The sequence below is a fragment of the Heloderma suspectum genome, chromosome 3, assembly GCF_057233095.1.
Source record: "Heloderma suspectum isolate Gila_16-S chromosome 3, 16-S_ref, whole genome shotgun sequence".
NCBI classification, from domain to species: Eukaryota; Metazoa; Chordata; class Lepidosauria; order Squamata; family Helodermatidae; genus Heloderma; species Heloderma suspectum.
Window position 1 is genome coordinate 223,860,156 of NC_139460.1, and position 19,466 is coordinate 223,879,621.

The 19,466-nt window shown below is 46.7% G+C and overlaps 2 protein-coding genes across 8 annotated transcripts in view; one reads left to right on the forward strand and one right to left on the reverse strand.

Moving 5' to 3' along the window:
• Positions 1 to 11,908, forward strand: part of ASAH2 (N-acylsphingosine amidohydrolase 2) — a 77,180-nt gene extending 65,272 nt beyond the window's left edge. For 3 of the 4 annotated variants that reach the window (XM_084845786.1, XM_084845785.1, XM_084845783.1), the window contains one exon: positions 7,339 to 10,051. In XM_084845786.1, the coding sequence (XP_084701912.1) occupies positions 7,339 to 7,513 (175 nt within the window). In that variant the 3' untranslated portion in view covers positions 7,514 to 10,051. Of the gene's footprint in view, positions 1 to 7,338; positions 10,052 to 10,186 lie in introns of those variants that run through there. The other variant, XM_084845784.1, reaches the window with a different exon arrangement.
• The window catches only part of SLC16A12 (solute carrier family 16 member 12), an 81,873-nt gene continuing 74,181 nt past the window's right edge, over positions 11,775 to 19,466 (reverse strand). For 3 of the 4 annotated variants that reach the window (XM_084845787.1, XM_084845788.1, XM_084845789.1), the window contains 3 exons: positions 18,256 to 18,515; positions 12,954 to 13,169; positions 11,775 to 12,478 (listed from right to left, as the gene is read on the reverse strand). In XM_084845787.1, coding sequence (XP_084701913.1) covers positions 12,420 to 12,478; positions 12,954 to 13,169; positions 18,256 to 18,515 — 535 coding nt within the window. In that variant the 3' untranslated portion in view covers positions 11,775 to 12,419. Of the gene's footprint in view, positions 12,479 to 12,639; positions 13,170 to 18,255; positions 18,516 to 19,466 lie in introns of those variants that run through there. The other variant, XM_084845790.1, reaches the window with a different exon arrangement.

A 19,466-nucleotide genomic window follows, 5' to 3' on the forward strand; every position in this document is an offset into this window, starting at 1 on the left:
CTATTTGCAGAACATACTGGGATTTATAGTCTTTAAAAGAGAATTATTCTCCTTGTTCCACACAATATGGCACTCCCCCTCCCAGAGTTTCTGACCTAGGGAAGTGGGGGAAATATGTAGAAAAGACGTCATCTCTCCCTAAGACATTACATTGGTTACTGCTCCAAGCTTCTAGCTACTGCAAATGACCCCTTAATTAATTAATTAATTAATTAAATTTATTAATCGCCCATCTGGCTGGTCACCCAGCCACTCTGGGTGATGTACAGGGTGTATAACAGTTTAAAACAATAAAATTCTACAGTAAAACCATCATTCTAAAAATACCCTAACCCACCCCAAATGCCTGCCTGAACAACCACGTTTTTAATGCATGGTGGAAGCTCATTAAAGAGGGTGCATGACGGAGTTCCCTAGGGAGGGAGTTCCACAGAGTGGGGGCCAGCACAGAGAAGGCCCTCTCCCTCGTCCCCACCAGTCTAGCTGTCCTGGCTGATGGGACAGACAGAAGGCCATCCGAGACTAATCTTGTTAAGCGGCCTATCTGGTGTTGCTGGAGGCTCTCCTTAACATAGGCTGGGCCAGAACCATATAGGGTTTTAAAAGTCAAAACCAACACCTTGAATTTGGCCCGGAAAACAACTGGTAACAGTTGTAACTGGTAAACAGTGCAACTCCTTCAGCACTGGAGTGATATGATCTCACCGGCGGCCGCCTTTAATCAGGCAAGTTGCCACGTTCTGTACCAGCTGCAGCTTCTGAACCATCTTCAACGGTAACCCCACATAGAGCGCATTACAGTAGTCTAGACGAGAGGAGACCAGGGCATGTACTACAGATGGGAGCAGATGGTCGGGAAGGTAGGGGCACAGCCATCATATCAGATAGAGTTGGTACAGCGCTGTCCGGCTCACAGCTGACACCTGAGCCTCCATGGACAGCTGGGAGTCCAAAATGACCCCCAGACTGCGGACCTGGTCTTTCAAGGGTAGCCGTACCCCATCCAACACCAGGTCAACATCCCCCAACCTCCTCTTGTCTCCCACCAAAAGTACCTCAGTCTTGTCAGGGTTCAGCTTCAGCTTATTCCTCCCCATCCAGCCACTCACCATCTCCAGACATTTGGACAGGGATTCTACGGCCAATCTTGGTGAAGATTTGAATGAGAGGTAGAGCTGCGTGTCATCCGCATATTGATGACACCGCACCCCAAACCTCCTAATGATAGCCCCCAGTGGCTTCACATAGATGTTAAATAGCATTGGGAAGAGGATGGAACCCTGTGGCACCCCACAGGTGAGCAGCCAAGGGTCTGAAACCTCCTCTCCCAGTGCTACCCTCTGGTACCTGCCGGAGAGGAAGGACCGGAGCCACCGTAATATGGTGTCTCCAATGCCCAACCCCTCCAGGTGTTCCAGGAGGATACCGTGGTCAATGGTATCAAAAGCCGCTGAGAGGTGGAGGAGAACAAGGAAGGAGCATTTGCTCCTATCCAGAGCCCTCCTCATACCATCCACCAAGGCAACCAAGGCTGTTTCTGTCCCATGCCCAAGCCTGAAGCCCGACTGAAATGGATCTAGATAATCAGCTTCTTCCAAATGTGCCTTCAACTGTATCGCCACCACCCGCTCAATCGCCTTGCCCAAAAATGGCAGATTCGAAACTGGGCAAAAGTTGTTCAGGACTTGGGGATCCAAGGAGGGCTTCTTTAAGAGCGGTCTTATCACTGCCTCCTTGAGGGCTGATGGCATCACTCCCTCCTCAAGGGAGGCGTTCACCACCTCCTTGATCCCCTCACCCAATCTCTCTCTGCAGCCCATAATGAGCCAAGATGGGCAAGGATCAAGTAAGCAGGTGGTCGGCCTTACAGATGAAGGCACCTTGTCCACTTCATCAGAAGGAAGAAGCTGGAACTGATCCCACAAAACCGGTTTGCCACAGGCCGCCTCTTGCTCACTAGCTGTATCCACAGCGCATGGAATAACACTCCTAATCCAATTAATTTTATCTGCAAAGTGCCTTGCCAAGGCCTCACAGGAGGCCTTGGAATGCTCCAGTGGTTCCGGAGCCACTGGACCGACCAGGCTCCGGACCACTTGGAACAGCCTCCTGGGGCAGCACTTTGCAGATGTGATAGAGGCAGCATGATATTCCTTTTTTGCTGCCTTCACTGCACATGATAGGCTGAAGATATAGCTCTAGCCTGTGTCTGATCGTCTTTGGAGTGAGACTTCCACCACCGGCGCTCTAGCCGTCTCACCTCATTTCAGTGCTTGTAACTGCAGATTGAACCATGGTGCAGTCTGAGCCCTGTTCAGAGGGAGAGGGTGTTTCGGAGCCACCCGATCTAATGCCCCAGTGATTGTGGCATTCCAGCCACCCACCAGGGTCTCAACTGAGTGGCCATTGGTGTGCTCCAGAGAATCCCCAAGTGCGTTCAGGAATCCATTCAGATCCATAAGATGCCTGGGGTGGACCATTTTAATGGGTCTTCCACCCCTGCGGAGGGGTTGTGGAACTGAGAAGTCTAACATCACCAGATAGTGATCTGACCATGAAAAGGGGGTGGTGGTGGATATACCCCCGACTTCCAGATCACTCCCCGCTTCTCCAGAAACAAACACAAAGTCTAGTGCATGACCGGCTACATGGATGGGCCCAGTTGGAATAGGGTGCAGCTCCCAGGAAGCCATGGTCTCCATGAAGTCCCGAGGTGCTCCTGTGAGGATGGCCTCCGAATGTACTTTGAAGACCCCCAACACCAATAAGTTAGGGGACTGTACACACACATCAGAGACCACCTCAAGCACCTTGGCCAGGGAGTCAGTCATGCAGCGGGGTGGACAGTACACAAGCAGAATCCCCAGACTGCCCCTCGGGCCCAACCTCCAGTACATGCACTCAGCAACCTTGGTCTCCCGGAGAGGGGGTCTGGTGAAGACCAAGGACTCTTGGTAGATAACAGCCACTCCCCCTCCCTGATCCCCAGCCCTCGGTTGCTGTGCATATGAAAGTCCGGCTGAACGCATGGCTGCAAGGGTTGGAGCAGCAGCCTCGGCCAGCCAGGTCTCCGTAATACATGCCAGGTCTGCACCCTCGTCCAGGATCATGTCATGGATGAGGGATGTTTTCTGGGTAACAGACCTGGCATTGCAGAGCAGCAAACGAAGGCCAGAAGATGGAGTCACACCTCCCCAGCCATCCTTTGGCTCTGCAGAGGCCTGGAACAGGGGACAGATATTACGCATCTCTCCCTTGTTCCCCTTACCTGGCATGGCCTGCCCCTAGTGCTCTGCCCAGCCTCGGTGTAGTGTGGCCCCCAGCACCCCCCCACACTGCCTCTGTCAGGTGGACACATGCCCCCTCGCTCCTGCCTATCAGGCAGGCTACCCACCCCTAAAAACACAGCAGAATCCCCCCCAGAAAACCCACCCCCCACCAACAATTAAAATCACACACACACAAAATAAAAAAGTCCCCTTTAAAAATACTGCCAGGCAGGAGTCCACGGTGGTGGCAGCAGGAGGCAGCAGCAGCAGGCACGCCTCTTCCCCAGGTCGTGGTAGTTTCTCCAGCAGGCCCTGGCTTTCCCAGGCCACGCCAGCCAGCTTATATGTTGTTGTTGTTGTTGTTCAGTCGTTCAGTCGTGTCCAACTCTTCGTGACCCCATGGACCATAGCACGCCAGGCCTTCCTGTCCTGCGCTCTCTCCCGGAGCATGCTCAAGTTCATATTCATTGCATCGGTGATGCTATCTAGCCATCTCATCCTCTGCCGTCCCCTTCTCCTTTTGCCTTCAGTCTTTCCCAGCATCAGAGTCTTTTCCAGAGAGTTTTCTCTTCGCATTAGGTGGCCAAAATATTGGAGCTTCAGCTTCAGTATCTGTCCTTCCAATGAGCACTCCGGGTTGATTTCCTTTAGGATGGACTGATTTGACCTCCTTGCAGTCCAGGGGACTCGTAAGAGTCTTCTCCAGCACCACAGTTCGAAAGCATCAATTCTTCGGTGCTCAGCCTTCCTTATAGTCCAGCTCTCACAGCCATACATTACTACTGGGAAAACCATAGCTTTGATTAGACGGACCTTTGTCGGCAAGGTGATGTCTCTCCTTCTTACTATGCTGTCTAGGTTTGCCATAGCTTTCCTCCCAAGGAGCAAGCGTCTTTTAATTTCATGGCTACAGTCACCGTCTGCGGTGATCTTGGAGCCCAAGAAAGTAAAATCTGTCACTGCTTCCATTTCTTCCCCTTCTATATGCCAGGAAGTGATAGGGCCAGATGCCATGATCTTCATTTTTTTAATATTGAGATTCAAACCAGCTTTTGCACTCTCCTCTTTCACCCTCAACAAGAGGCTCTTTAGATCCCCTTCGCTTTCTGCCATTAGGGTGGTATCGTCTGCATATCGGAGGTTGTTGATAATTCTCCCAGCAATCTTAATTCCGATCTCTGATTCATCCAACCCGGCATTTCTCATGATGTACTCTGCATATAAGTTAAATAAGCAGGGTGACAATATGCAGCCTTGTCATACTCCTTTCCCAATTTTGAACCACTCAGTTGTTCCATGTCTGGTTCTTACTGTTGCTTCTTGACCCTCGTACAGGTTTCTCAGGAGACAGGTAAGGTGGTCTGGTACTCCCATCTCTTTAAGAATTTGCCACAGTTTGTTGTGATCCACACAATCCAAGGCTTTAGCATAGTCACTGAAGCAGAAATAGACGTTTTTCTGAAATTATCTTGCTTTCTCCATGATACAGCGAATGTTGGCGATTTGATCTCTAGTTCCTCTTCCTCTTCGAAACCCAGCTTGTACTTCCGGTAGTTCTTGGTTCGCATACTGCTGAAGCCTAGCTTGTAGGATTTTGAGCATCACCTTGCTGGCATGTGAAATGAGCGCAATTGTGCGGTAGTTTGAACACTCTTTGGCGTTGCCCTTCTTTGGAATTGGAATGTAAACTGACCTTTTCCAGTCTTGCGGCCATTGCTGAGTGTTCCAAATTTGTTGACATATTGAATGCAGCACTTTAACAGCATCATCTTTTAGGATTTTAAATAGCTCGGCTGGAATACTGTAATCTCCGCTAGCTTTGTTGTTAGTAATGCTTCCCAAGGCCCACTTGACTTCACTCTCTAGGATGTCCGGCTCAAGTTCAGTGACCACACTAGTGACCACACAAGTTCAGTGACCATCATAGCAAACACATAGCATAGTGTTTGCTATGATCAGCATGTTCTCTTGGCAAAAGTCTATTAGCTTTTGTCCTGCTTCATTTTGTACACCAAGGCCATGCCTGCCTGTTATTCCAGTGATTTCTTGACTTCCTACTTTAGCATTCCAATCCCCTATGATGAAGAGGACATCTTTTTTTGGTGTTAGTTCTAGAAGATGTTGTAGGTCTTCATAGAACCGATCAACCTCAGCTTCTTCGGCATCAGTGGTAGGGGCATAGACTTGAATTACTGTGATGTTGAATGGTTTGCCTTGGATTTGTACTGAGATCATTCGATCATTTTTAAGATTGTACCCCAGTACTGCTTTTCCCACCCTTTTGTTGACTATGAGTGCTACTCCATTTCTTCTAAGGGATTCTTGCCCACAATAATAGATATGATGGTCACCTGAATTAAATTCGCCCATGCCTGTCCATTTTAGTTCACTGATTCCCAAGATGTCAATGTTCAATCTTGCCATTTCATGTTTGACCACCTCCAGCTTACCTTGATTCATTGATCTGACATTCCAGGTTCCTAAACAATATTGTTCTTTACAGCATCGGATTTTCTTTTCACCACCAGACACATCCACAGCTGAGTGTCCTTTCGGCTTTGGCCCAGCCGCTTCACTCTTTCTGGCGCCACTTGGAAATACCCTCTGCTCTTCCCCAGTAATATATTGGACACCTTCCGACCTGAGGGGCTCATCTTCCGGCATCATATCTTTTAGCCTTGTGATATGTTCCATGGGGTTTTCTTGGCAAGAATACTGGAGTGGGTTGCTATTTCCTTCTCCAGTGGACCACATTTTGTCAGAACTCTCTGCCATGACCTGTCCGTCTTGGGTGGCCCTGCACGGCATAGCTTATGGCTTCACTGAGTTACGCAAGCCCCTTCGCCACAACAAGGCAGTGATCCATGAAGGGGCCAGCTTATATAGCCCCTCCTATTTGTGGGCAGAGAACCTGGGTGGACAATTTCACTGAATTTCTCCAGTGGGAGGAGAAATTCTCCAACAATTTCTCACATGTTGAGCTCACCACGGGCAAGGGTTGTAGCACGGCTTCTCTTCTTCCTTTTTTCCTAAGGTGTTTTTTTGTTTTTGCGTGCCATTGCAAAGGGCAACTGCAGCAACTGCACTGGCAGCCTGGTCTCCATTTAGCATTTTTCACAATACCCCATAGAAAGCATCATTCTGGGACATTGGGGGGGGAGAGAAGGCGAAACCCACCAAAAAATGGGGAGGAATATTTTGGGAACTTCTGTGAAGTGGCCTTTTATTTCTAGCAGGAGGGAAGAAAAAATTCTTGACTTCTCTGAGAAAAAATGTCTTCTGAGAAATGTTTGGCTCAGCTCATCGTTGTCATTCTTTAGGGCTTGGCACTTTCCCCAGGATCTTCCAAACGTTAAATTTCTGAGGGGTGGCTGTGGATACATCTTGTCTCTAATGCAGGTGTAGCGAGATTATTGTACAGTGGATGAGAGGAGACTCGTACCCATTCCTCAGCCACTTCATAAGTAAGATAAGCACAAGAACGCTGACCCCATTTCTCCAAAATTTCTTCTCCCTTGGATTTCTTATCGAAAGCAATTCCTTTTCTATTATGAGTGCATGGCTGTTTTTTAAAAGGTCAGTGCAGCATTGGTCATTAGAAGGTGATACTGCCATTTCTTTGCCTATGTTCATGTTTTAAATAAAACTGAGCTCTGGATATATGCCACACAATACAGCAATTCCTCAACAAGTAAGAGACGAATAAGATTTAAAGATTTAACACTGGGCTGGAACTAAGGGATTCAGAAAGGAAAGTGATGGGGTCACACAAATGTTTGCTGCTTATTTCCTCCACATTCCATCCACAAATAGCCTTAACAATTTCTTGAGTTTTAACAAAAGTGAGTGCCTAGGCAGCCTTTCCCCAACCTGGTGCCCTCCAGATGTGCTGAACTATAACTCCCAGCATCCCTCAGCCAACTGGCTGGGGATGCTAGGACTTGTAGTCCAAGACATTTGGAAGGCACTAGGCTGGGGATGGCTGGTCTGTAGCAAACTGAGCCAGAGCACTCATTCTTCTTAAGATTGGTGAAGTGGTTTAATCCATGATACTTGCATCTCTCACTAGGTTCATCTGGCAGAAAGGCAAACTGGGGCGCAGCACAGCTATAGTGGAATGGCACATTCCAAACAACGCTGAATTCGGAACCTACAGACTACAATATTTTGGTCACAGCAAACCATTCCTGGGCTCAATCCATGCATTCAATGGCTCATCTTCGATATTTGAAGTTTCAAATTAAAATTGGAAATTAAGTCGCAACTGGGTTGGATCCAGATTTAGGTGTGTGCCACTGTTGTGGTGGGAGACTTCCTCACCCCCCTCCTCCCCACTGCAGCCCCCCCAGACTTCCTCACCCCCTCCTCCCCACTGCAGTCCCCCCAGATGCAGCCTCCATCGTGGGGAAATCCAGCCCTTTTTAGGCCCCATGGATCCTCGCAACGGACCCAGCTCAGCTTGCAAGCGGCACGATAGTTTCGAAAACCTGGGAACTTTCCCAGGGGTTTTTTGCACAAAATCATGGGCCTGTGAGTGCAAAATTGCGGCTGTGTGCATGGCGGCAGCAGCAGCAGGTAACGGTGACAGGAGTCCCTGACATATGCAGATGGCTCCCTCTCCCTCTCCCAGGACCTGGGAGGGAGGGAAGCAGCCATTTATGCACAGCAGGGACACTGTGTGTGAGTCTCTCCTCACCCCAGGAGGAGGAGACATGCGCACAGCAGCCTTGCTGCTATGCGCAAATGGCTCCTTCTCCCCCTCCCAGGACCTGGCAGGGGGAGAAAGAGACATTTGTACATGTCGGCAGTGGGTGTTAGCAGTGGGGACTCCTACCATCACCACCCACCACTGTGCCCAAAGCCCTCATGCTCTCCTTGCAAGTGTCAGCATTGACAAGGACAGCATGAGGGGTTTTGCTGGTGGCGGAAGTCTGCGAGTTGACCTGACTCACACAGGTTGAGTTGGGCCAATTTGCAGCCAAGCTAGCAGGAGTCCAGGGGGCTGAGCCGTCAAAAACTTGGCAGACCTGATCCCCCCAGTGGATTCCTCCACTCTCCCTACTCAGAAGAAAGTTTCACTGTCTCCAATGGAGCTTACTTCCTAGTAGTTATATTTAAAATTGCAGCCGAAAACTGACAAAATGGGTTCTTACTCACAGAAGCTTTTGCCACAACAACAGTGCAACCCTATATACATGTCTGCTCAGAAGGAAGTCTCACTGAATTCAATAGTTCTTACTTCCAGGTAAGTGGGTATAGGATTGCATCTTAAATGTATTCACCTTTTGATGGCAGGAGACTCTTCGCTGTTAGTACCACTTAAGGATGTGGCATACAAGCTGGAATGCAGCCTTTCAAGCTTGTCCTAAGAAATGGCATTACTTGCCAGGAAACAAACAAAGGTTTGTGCCACTGAAACTAAAACCACATCCCAAACTTGGGTGTTTGCACTAATGTGATGCACCCTTGGCCATTCTAACTGGCCTGCATCCCTTCAGTGGTCCACAAAGTCCGCAAGATTCTATGACAGGAGTAAGCAACTTGTGGCCCCCCAGTCATTTTGGCCTTAGCTCCCATCAGCCCTAGGCAGCACAGTCAGTGGTGAGGTGTCATGGGACTTATAGGCCAAAGCATCTGGAGGGCCGCAACTAGTTAACCACCCCTCCTCTAGGGAAACACACTCTGAAAAGTTGTGGGGAGGAAATAATGAGCTGTATTGTTGTGCCAGCACCGGGACAGCACTGTCGTCTCAGAAGCTTTCTTCAGGGGAGTGGCACTGTGTGTTGTGACATTTGAAAATGTATGAATGATAATTGATAACATCCCTGTAACTAGCCATGTTGGCTGAAAGAAATAGGAAAGAACTCAGCTTAATCATTACTCACAATTTTATATTGCTTTACCTATGCTGAAACTGATGAAGGAACACTATCAACTGAAGATTAAATTGTCTAGATATTTATACAAATGGATTCATGAGGCGCTTTGGTTTATAGACTCAGGATTAGATTGCAAAATAATCTGAACAGCAAAACAATGACATGTCTGAACAGCAAGAGAAATGCCAAAGGTCCATATTGCAAAAACTAGAAGCTTGCCTATGCAGTTGGGTACATCTGGAGATAATGGCCCCCAAACTCTCTTTTGGATTAGTTCACACATTCAGTAGGTGGATCAGAGACCGCAAGGAACTTGAAGAAGTTTGACAATCCTTTATAAGATCAAGGCTTCTTGATTTACCACTCTTTCATCCAGGGACAAGTGATTAGGTGGTAAAACTATTATTTCTGATAGGTGGAGTCCACAGTACTATACAGGAGCAAAGACCCAGTTTATACACCTCTGCGATGTATGTGGAAAATTCCATGTGGAAAGCCATATATATTAAGTGGCTCCTGTGCAGATGCACAGATCTCACCCATGTCAATCAAATGCATTTGTAGTAGGGTATCTGCGGTCACCACAACTGCGCTGAGAGCTGTCTCACACACATAGGTTAACACATGCAGCTGCACCCATATGGCCACAGCCCAAGCAAGCATAGCTGTGGACAGCCACACATGAGCTGTGCCACAGTGACCTATAAAACGTCTGCGATCCCCAGCAAGGGGTGTGGGCGAAACAGACCAGGTAGTGCAGGAATAGATCTAGGTGTTTCGACAGCCCTACAGTGTTTTTGTTACAATTTATTCTCATTTACTTATTTTAATTACTTACCTAATTGTTGAAGCGTGTTCACAACACTTCCCTTAATAAATCCAGCATCACATTGCTGTATCATTACTTGGGTTTCATATGCCAAAAATAATGCAGAGGATTAGAGAGTCTTGAGCAGACAAAGTATCAACCGTACGCAATTAACTGAGGGTGTGTTTTGCAACACCTACCCTGTCACAAAGCAGTATTTACTCCTGCAGGAACTTCAGCAGTGAGCTACTTCAACTTGGTGGCTACCAAGGCCGTGTTTCCACGACAACGGAAGGGTGAAGCACACGAAAGAATACCGGAGTTTTCGTGGAAGTGGCATGGCTCTGCGCAGAGCTCCACGAAGGACTGCACTGCACCGTTATAAGTCACTGACAGAAACATACGTCCGGGTGGGGTGGGGGGATTGGAAGTGAACATCATCAGATTGAGCAGCCCCTTGCTCAACAGGGGCTGCTCAACCAATAAGAGAGGCTCCCCCTTCCAGGCTCTACTCCCCTTAATGGCAATCTCAGGAACAAGCCTCACTGACCACAACGGGAGTTACTTCTGAGTAGACTTCTCAGATCAAAGCCCCATTCTGCCCTCCCCCCCCCTTTCCCTCTAAATACCAGGCTACCGCATTAGCAGGCACCCCTGAATAAATGTGCTATCATGCAATAGCACAAATGCATGATAATGCATTTTCGGGAACAAGCCTCATTGACTACAACAGGAATCAGCAGGTGCCCCTGAACTAATGCAGTATCACGCAATAGCGCAAATGCGTGTTAGTGCTATTTTGCAACAGAGTGCCAGAGTGATAGCAAGATACTGACAGAGGGTATGCGTAGTGATGGAAGATCTGTGCAATGGTGTTAAAGTGAGATAGCACCTTCGTGTGTAAAACAAAAGCTGAACTATGAAGTTTGTAAAACGGGACCAGAGGACACAAAGGAATATTAGCCGTGGATCCTCCCCACGTGTAGTTCTGGGGAAGCAACCTGAGATAAACCTGATTTTCAGGCTGCAGTGAGAGTATTTGCTTGCCTGCGATAGCATGCTTATACACACTAGTGATCTAGCTCTTATTTTCAATTTTTTTAAAAAAGTTGGCCCTTGGCATCCTGCTCCAAAACAACATTGAAACTTCCGGGAAACAGAGAGGGAAAGGGAGGGTCAGTGAGGTCACAGGAAGGGCTACACACCTCAATGGGCAGTAAGGTCACCCCCATGGGCAGGGCTACACACCCCCATGGGCAGGACTATGATACCAAAGCAAGCGCCGGTGATGGAACACACACCAACAGGACTGTAACCAAGCCAAAGTAAAGGGGAAAAGTCAGACTATAACCAGTCTCAGAAGAACCGGTTTTTCCGCAAAAAACTCCGAGACGCCTGCTGGATGGCCACGATGTCATGTAAACTGTGTGACCTCAACATGCAGCCAGGGTGGAGTAAATCCCTTGTGGAAACACACCCAAGTTGTATCAAGTGAAGAGAGTAGTTTACTCTCCTTTGTGGTGGCAGTGCAGACCCTGCAGAAGAGAAGTATTTTACTAGTAAACAAGTGGGGTTGGATCAAGATTTAGTCATGCTTGCAAGTAGATCCACTGGAATCAACAGCACAAGTACATCATGACTAACATAACTCCCATTGATTTCAGTAGATCTACTCTCAGCATGTCTAAGTCTGGATCCAAACCTTGCTGTTTAAGAGGAGAGGTGTGAATGCACCCAACATTAACAACAATTCTCTGGATTCTAATAAGCTTGATACTGAACAGAGAAAAAACATGAAGAAAATCAAAGCTAAAAATTGACTGCTTTCTGAAGAATATAGGTAGAAACATTTAATATTTGGTAATCTTTCAGGAAAAGCATAAATTGTTTGCTTTAAGATGTATTTGAATATCAGGACATACCTTGCCAATTAAATTTACTGAAGGCTTCTTATAAAGTGCTCACTGTATTTTAGCAAGAGTTTGAAGCTTATCATAAATAGCTGGGGGTTCCTCCTCCACAAGTCAGCACCAATGCAGATGGAGGCCTGTTTGAACTGCACAGCCTCCTATTACCGACTCAAGATATTCAGCTGTCATTCTCTGGCTTGAATATATAAAGCCAAATTCTAAACTGCAACAAATCAAAGCAGCAGAAGCTTAGGAGTACTCCGTTGTCCAATGAAATTTGGCATCTATACTTCCTCTGGGCCATCAGTGTGACAACAATTCCTTGAATTGCTAGAGCATTGCCATAACAGAATATTGTAAATGGAAATCTCATTTCTAACATTCTTCCAGCTGAGAGCAGCCTTCCTATTGCCTTCATACCATGAATTGTTTTCAGATGCTTTGAAGAGGAAACCTCTGAGAATCATTAGTCTTCCAAAGTCATATCCCAAGTGTTTATCAAATCTAGGCACATTGTATAGTTAAAGCTGATTCCATCATATTTAAAATAAGGTCAACCATAGTATAAAACACAGATCTCCAGCAGGGTCCTTTTGCAAATGATGCTGGCACCTGTTAAGAGTGATTTTCAGAGTTAACCAAAGGCCATATAAAATATACATGTTTAAACTCCCCCCCCCCCCCGGCTATTCAAGGCAAGGGCAGCAATGTGCAACATTTAAAGGCTTAAGTACAGTTTCATCATCCATTTGAATGTCCAGTTTTCCTTCTTTGTGAATCCAACCCCTTATCAATAGGACTGTGTTAGGAATTATCTTAACCGCATTCTAAGAGAACGTCCTCCTCTCCCTCCTTTCCTTCTCTCATCAGCCACAGACTTTTTAGCCTGTTTAAATCCGTGGATTAAAGTTCCTTCCTTCCTTCCCTCCCTCCCTCCTTCCTCTGGGAGAAAAAAAAAACTTCAGTAGTGTAGTGTACTTAGCAAAATCTATCTTAGCAAAAGGTTACTGTGTACACTAATGGGGTCTCTTAGCATGTTGTCATCTTTTGCCATAGCTGTTCGCCTCACTAGCCAGCAACTCCACACCTTTTTGATCTAATTCTCCATTTACAGAATAAACTATTGCTCCATTTGTCCAGCTTTGTTGCTTGGCATCAGTGTCTCCACCAGCTGGCCTCAAGGGAGTCCGTTTGGCCTTCTTTGCCAGCCTCGCACAGCATAGTAACGTCGAACTGAATATCATGGAAAACCCACACAGCAGGAATGATGCAGTGTAGTTGCCAGTTGTATCCACGAGCCAACCTGGGGTGGGGGTGGGGAGGGAGAACACACAACATCTCTTTAAGGAACAATTTACTTTTCACAACACTACCTGTACCTTCTGCTACCTTAACTTAATAGTTGAGACATCCATTCCGATTCCCTCCCTGCAGAAGTTCGTGCTGAGCTGAATGTTTCATCCCCTGACCCAACTGTTCCACATTCAGGGGGTTGGGGGGGGGGCAACATTCTTCCCAAAGATCAGGAGGGGAGGGAAGTGTTTGGCTGGGATGGCAGTGACACCTGCACTTTAAATAATGAGTTTGTGCAAAGGCTTCTTAATCCTCACACACACACACACCCCTTTCTAGCTTTGATTAGTGCTGCCATGGCTCAGCTGACCGCCTGCTGGCAATGCTGGTGAAGCTACTGTGCACTTCGAAAATGGGGTCACAAGTGCCCCTGGGAAGATGCTACGTGATGAAGTTGCACTGTCCCAGGGCATGGTATGGGGAGGAATAATAGGACGAAGGATAGAATCATCATGGAACGTCTTTCGTGGCCTCGTTGCCAAAGTGCTCAGCTAAGCCACATCAGCACATTTAAAGGCTAGAAAAATGGGAGGCAAACTAAGCCCTCAGGCCACCTTGTAGTGCAATTTGTAAATAAATACTACTTCCCCACCCAAAAGTCCAGGGAATTTCTCCCACCTCCTGAAGGATGTCCCCAATGGAGTGGAGTGATTCCTGGGCCAGTTTTAAGATTTTATAACTATAGTATTGTAAGGCCTGCCGTGTGTGTGTGTGTGTGTGTGTGTGTGTCTGTGCGCGCGCGCGCACGCGTGCACATGGCATCTGGAATTCTACCGGCCCGTACGGAATTGCTGCCCTTACTGCTCCTCACCTCCTAAGCTACTCAACTTTCATTTCTTTTACAACGAAGAAAGTTTCTAACCCGTTTGGCTGCAAAGGCATCCTTGAGAGGGCATGGGTGTCTAGTAAAATCTTAAAAGCAAGACAAGTTGCTGAATCAGATGTCCAGTAATGAAAGGCAGGGCTTCCATTCTCTCCACTGCTCTGTTTTCATCCCCATAGCTAACAGAAGCAGAACCTGTCATCAACATTTGCATCTCACTCTAGCTCCATTGGTCTCATGGATGTGGGTTACCCCATTTTATCCTCACAACCACCCTGCGAGGTAGGTTAGGCTTTATATGAGCTTCATGGCTGAGTAAGGGTTTGAGCTCTGACCTTTCCCCTCTTCCCGCAGCCAAAGAGCTTCATCACATGGAGCTTTTATCCTGAGACTGAGATTGCTCATTTACAGAAGTTTGTGGGCTCTTTAAATGAAGCCGTGACCCTCCTGCACTAAATGCCCTTTGTTCCGTTTTTAAATAGATCACAATTACCCCATTGTGTTCAGCTTCAATTTCCTCCCTGAAAAGAGTTAAAGGGTCAAGAAGAGAAGCCGGATCAATGAAAGATAATGGAAGACTCAGATATAGGGAGAAGGGGGGGGAGGAAGTGCATGTAAAGGGAGTCAGTGGTGATCCTGCATTTAAAACGGAAGCAGAAAGACCCGTTTTAAATGCAGGATTTTAGGCTGGTGTAGAAATCCAGGGGTGGGGAACTTGTGTTGCACTCCAACTCCTATCGTTCCCACCAGTGGTGATACTAGCTGGGGTTGATGGGAGCTGGATCCAATGGCATCTGGAGGGCCACAGGTTCCCCACCCTGTCCTAACCAGTACGCCACACTGCCTCTCATACACAAAATAAGCAGCAGAAATGATGCTTTAATATAGGCCAAATAATCATTATTGTCTTTGCAGAGAATTTGAACTGACTTGGCCCAAAAACTTGGCTTCTGCTACTTCTTTCTTCCTTTTTTAAAAAAATATTGCAAGAGTACACACAGCAGGCCTGGACATAATGTTTAAGAAAACACAGTGTGAATGTGACTGATGGGAGACCCTTCAGCATTCACAGTGAAAGGACAAAACACATGGGACATTCTTTAAAAGAGAGAAGAAAACTGTTCAGAATATTTCAGATCTATTACACACCTGACGAGCTTTACAATAATAATACTATTTATTTTTCCTATCAAACTGGCACGCTCCTCATTCCTCTTTCTTCATTTTCCTGGCATCCAGGAGGTATTATAAGGAAGGTGCTGCCCTCTTGTGCTTGATGTAAGGGGTAGCAAGCATTTGTTTCACCCAAGTAGGGATCGCTACATCAATCTATTTCTAGAGTGCTTCCAAACGCATGAGTCCGAGCACTACCAATCAAAAGGCATTGTGCACTTATTCCCTCTTGTCTTTCTGGCAGGAAAACACAGGAGGGTTACAAATGGGAGGCATCATTTAGACCCACCGTAACATTCCCTGAACAAGGCAGGGCAACTGCATGATAGGAAGCTCATCTGGAAGCTTTCATCACCCCCGCTCTGCGCTCATTCACGTGCCTGTTCTATCCCATTTCCACATGTGATTTTAAAAAAATATTCACGAATTTTTTTATTTATTTATCTATGTATTACATTTATATCCCGCCTTTTTTCCTCCTTAAGGAACCCAAGGTGGCGTACATTTATTTATTTATTTATTTATTTATTGCATTTATACCCCGCCTTTCTCCCTCTCGCAAGGAACTCAAGGCGGCTTACATTATCCTCCTCCTCACCGTTGTATCCTCACAACAACAACCCTGTGAGGTGGGTTGGGCTGAGAGTCTGTGACTGGCCCAAAGTCACCCAGTGAGCTTCCATGGCCAAGTGGGGACTAGAACCCGGATCTCCCAGCTCCCGGTCCGTCACTCTCACCACTACACTACACTGGCTCTACATAATCCTCCTCTCCATTTTATCCTCACAACAACAACCCTGTGAGGAAGGTTGGGCTGAGAGTCACCCAGTGAGCTGCCCAGTGAGCTTCTATGGCTGAGTGGAACCCAGATCTCCTGACTCCCAGCCCAACACCCTAGCCACTACATCACACTGGGATGTATTTAAATATGTATTTTGAACATATTTTTGCACAAAATACATTTTTATAAACATCTTCTCTAAATGCACACATTTCATCCTAAAATATGCACTGATAAAGACATTTGATGTGTTTTTTCAGCAGAGAACTACATTGCAAAATTCAAAGAAATGTGAAATCGAAAGGATAACTATGTTCTGATCTACAGATTAGTCTGAGAGCTAAACTGAGAGGTCAATTTGCATCTGAATTCACTATGATCAAATTCCTCAAGCTCCAATATCATAGGAAGCTGCCTTATGCCAGATCTGACTAAACCCACCTCTGGTTGGCCACTATGGGAACCGGGATGCTGGACTAGATAAGCTGTTGGTCTGATCCAGCAGGATTCTTCTCTTGTTCTAACCTGGTACTGTCTACTCTGACTGATTCTTCAGGGTCTCCAGCAGAGGTCTTTTCCATCACCTGCTACCTCAGCCTTTCAACTGGAAACACTGGGACCATCAACATGCCAAGCATGTGGCCCCCACAGAGCTCCGGTTTTCATCACGCAAGAGTAATGGTATTACTCGTCAATACTTGTTAGCACCCTCCTATTCCCTTTCCTCTATCCTCTTAAAAAAAAGGCAGATTGTTCTGGACCATGTTGACTAGAAATACTCAAAGCCCATAAGCATTAAGGCCAGTAATAATATGCCCACCCATAAGCAGGGGTTTCTAATTGCAAGGACTAAATTTGAGAGCAGGGTGAAGTCTGGTGAATATTCAGTGCAGACACTACGTGATGACTCTCCATTGTGTCCCACATTACAGCCCATTTTCTTTGTCACATGCACAACATCAGGAGTCTGTGGGAACAAAGCCAGCCCCAAGCTGTGTGACAGCCTCTCTCCTTCATCTGCATACTCCCCCCCCCCCGCCTTTCTGGGTTCAGATTCTTGGTCACGCTGAAGCATGACACGAGGAACTGGCTCTTCTATCATATGATTTTGCAGCTGGTAGACAGAGGTGAAGAGACTGCGTCTTGGCCGGGGTCATTCTGTGAATTCATAGCTGAGCAAGAACGTGAGACAGATTTCCAAACTTCAAGTAACACTGGCTGAACCCGCTGAACCACCAGGCTACATATCACACACCGAGTGGGCAGATTTGAAGCAACATTTTTAATCATGATTTACACCAGCAAGAAAAAAAGCTGATTTAAATCAAGCTTCCCACTGATATCAGGGGTTGGACTCGATGGTCTTATAGGCCCCTTCCAACCCTACTATTCTATGATTTCTTCATATATATTTCCTAAACAGTCGTGCAAATCTGATCACATGCAGTAAAACCCTATACACTCAAAAGAAAGCCCCACTGAGTTCAATGGGACTTATGCCCAGTTTTACACTGGAAACCATGTTAGCACACAGCTAAAGCAGGTATTATTTAAACTATATAAGAGGGGGTACTTTGTAGATTTTTAGATAACTAGCATGGTTAACTAATTTTAGAACATGTTAGCGAATGCTGCTCAACGGGTATCTGGAAATGCCAACATTTGGTAGGTACAGTGTAAATATGAATATTTGAGAAATGCCCAAATTGTTTCTTCATTTACACAGGAAAGCTTCCTTGAAATCAAGGTTCCTGGTAGGGGGCATTCAATGTGCTTAGGGTGCTTTCAGATGCAGGTTTCCTGGTGCTAGGAACTGTGCAGCTGTTCTGTCTTTTTCTCCTTCATAGAATCCTACAACTCCCAGCATTCCCCAGCCAGCCATGCTGTAGGCCTCGGTAGGAGTTGTAGGACTTTGTCTAAACACTCACAGCACTGTGGCTTTAAAGCTGATACTGCCAGTAACTAAGCCTTAGGAGAGGTATTTCAACATCTTAGAAAGGGTGGGGAGGAGTGCAAATGTCAAGAAACCACCAAACAATTGGTGGTCAGCAGGAAAGGGGTATAGCCATTTGTGGAATCCCAGAGGGCTGGACTGGGACCCCAAGATGGACCAGATATGGCCCGCGGGCCTGGCGTTCAATGTGATCATCTGCATGTGTCAGTACGGACTGGAAAGAAATGGAAGAAGCAAGTGAAGCCATACACTGGATTCATATGTAAATATGCTTGCATATCACATTGATTCACATACAAACTGACCTGCAACAGGCGGGCTGATCAGGTAAGGTATTGCGTGAAGGAAGTACACCACCCCGAGGGCTGATGATAAGGAAGCGGTACCCACCACATCTGCAGTTACCACCGGGATCAGGGTTACGTAGGCTCCGTCGAAATAGCCAAAGGTGAAAGAAAATGGCACAAGGAGTGGAAAGCTCTGGAGAATCGGAAGGAAAAGGCAGCAGAGGCCGTCCATTCCCACCGCAAAGAGGTAGCAAACATAACGATACTTCTTCAAGCACCTGGAGACAGTGACGGAAGGCGCAAATGAGGGCCAATGAATCCCTCTCCATTTGAAGTCATTTGTTACCACTAGCCTTTGGTAGAAAACACCCAAACTACTGTAGGCATGGTTGGTCTTGTAATCCCTCCCCTCCTTCACTAACCACACCCATTTAGTTAGCACCGCTCCTTCCCATATGTGGCTATGGCTGTTTTTAAAGAAACGGATCAGAAAAGTGCCTTTGAGCATGTACAGAGTATTTTCCCCACCCAGTTAAGAAACTGCAGCCTTGCCATTACAAAGGAGCAGGGCTGCTTTCCAGATTACATGGCAGAGTTTCCATGTAGGCTTCAACCCCAATTCCTCATTTCAGAAATTAAGCACTGTCCCACTGTCCTGATCGGTCTTCCAAGAACCCAGCCCAACACTCTTTGGGAAAGTTTTTTCAAGCTTACAGCTTGTCAGTACTGCCGTACAACAGCCTTCCCCATCCCGGTGGTCTCCAAATGTACTGGAGTACAACTCCCAGCATCCCCAGTCAATGCTGGGAGTTGTAGTCCAACATATCTGGAGGCCCCCAAGTTGGACAAGGCTACCATACAGTCACAAAAGCTGATGCTGGTACTCCCTGTCTGTACCTGCTCACTTTCACCATCAGTTGCTACTAGATTTGTATTCACTTTTCCGTCACAATTTTATTGGTTTGTTTGAGCATTCGATATCCCACTTTTCATCTCAGACAGGCTTCTGGAGGGGCGCACAAAGGAATTTAAAACAATAATTCTTCAGAAGTTATGGGAGTGCAACTCCCATTAGCCCTAGTGAGTATAGCCAATGGTGAAGGATGATAGGAGCTGCAGTCCAACCACACGTTCCCCATCCCTGGTTTTAAACTCCCCCAGTAAGAATAATGCAAAACATTTGAGATCAGAGCAAATGGCATTCCAGTTAAAACAGAATTGAAACTGAA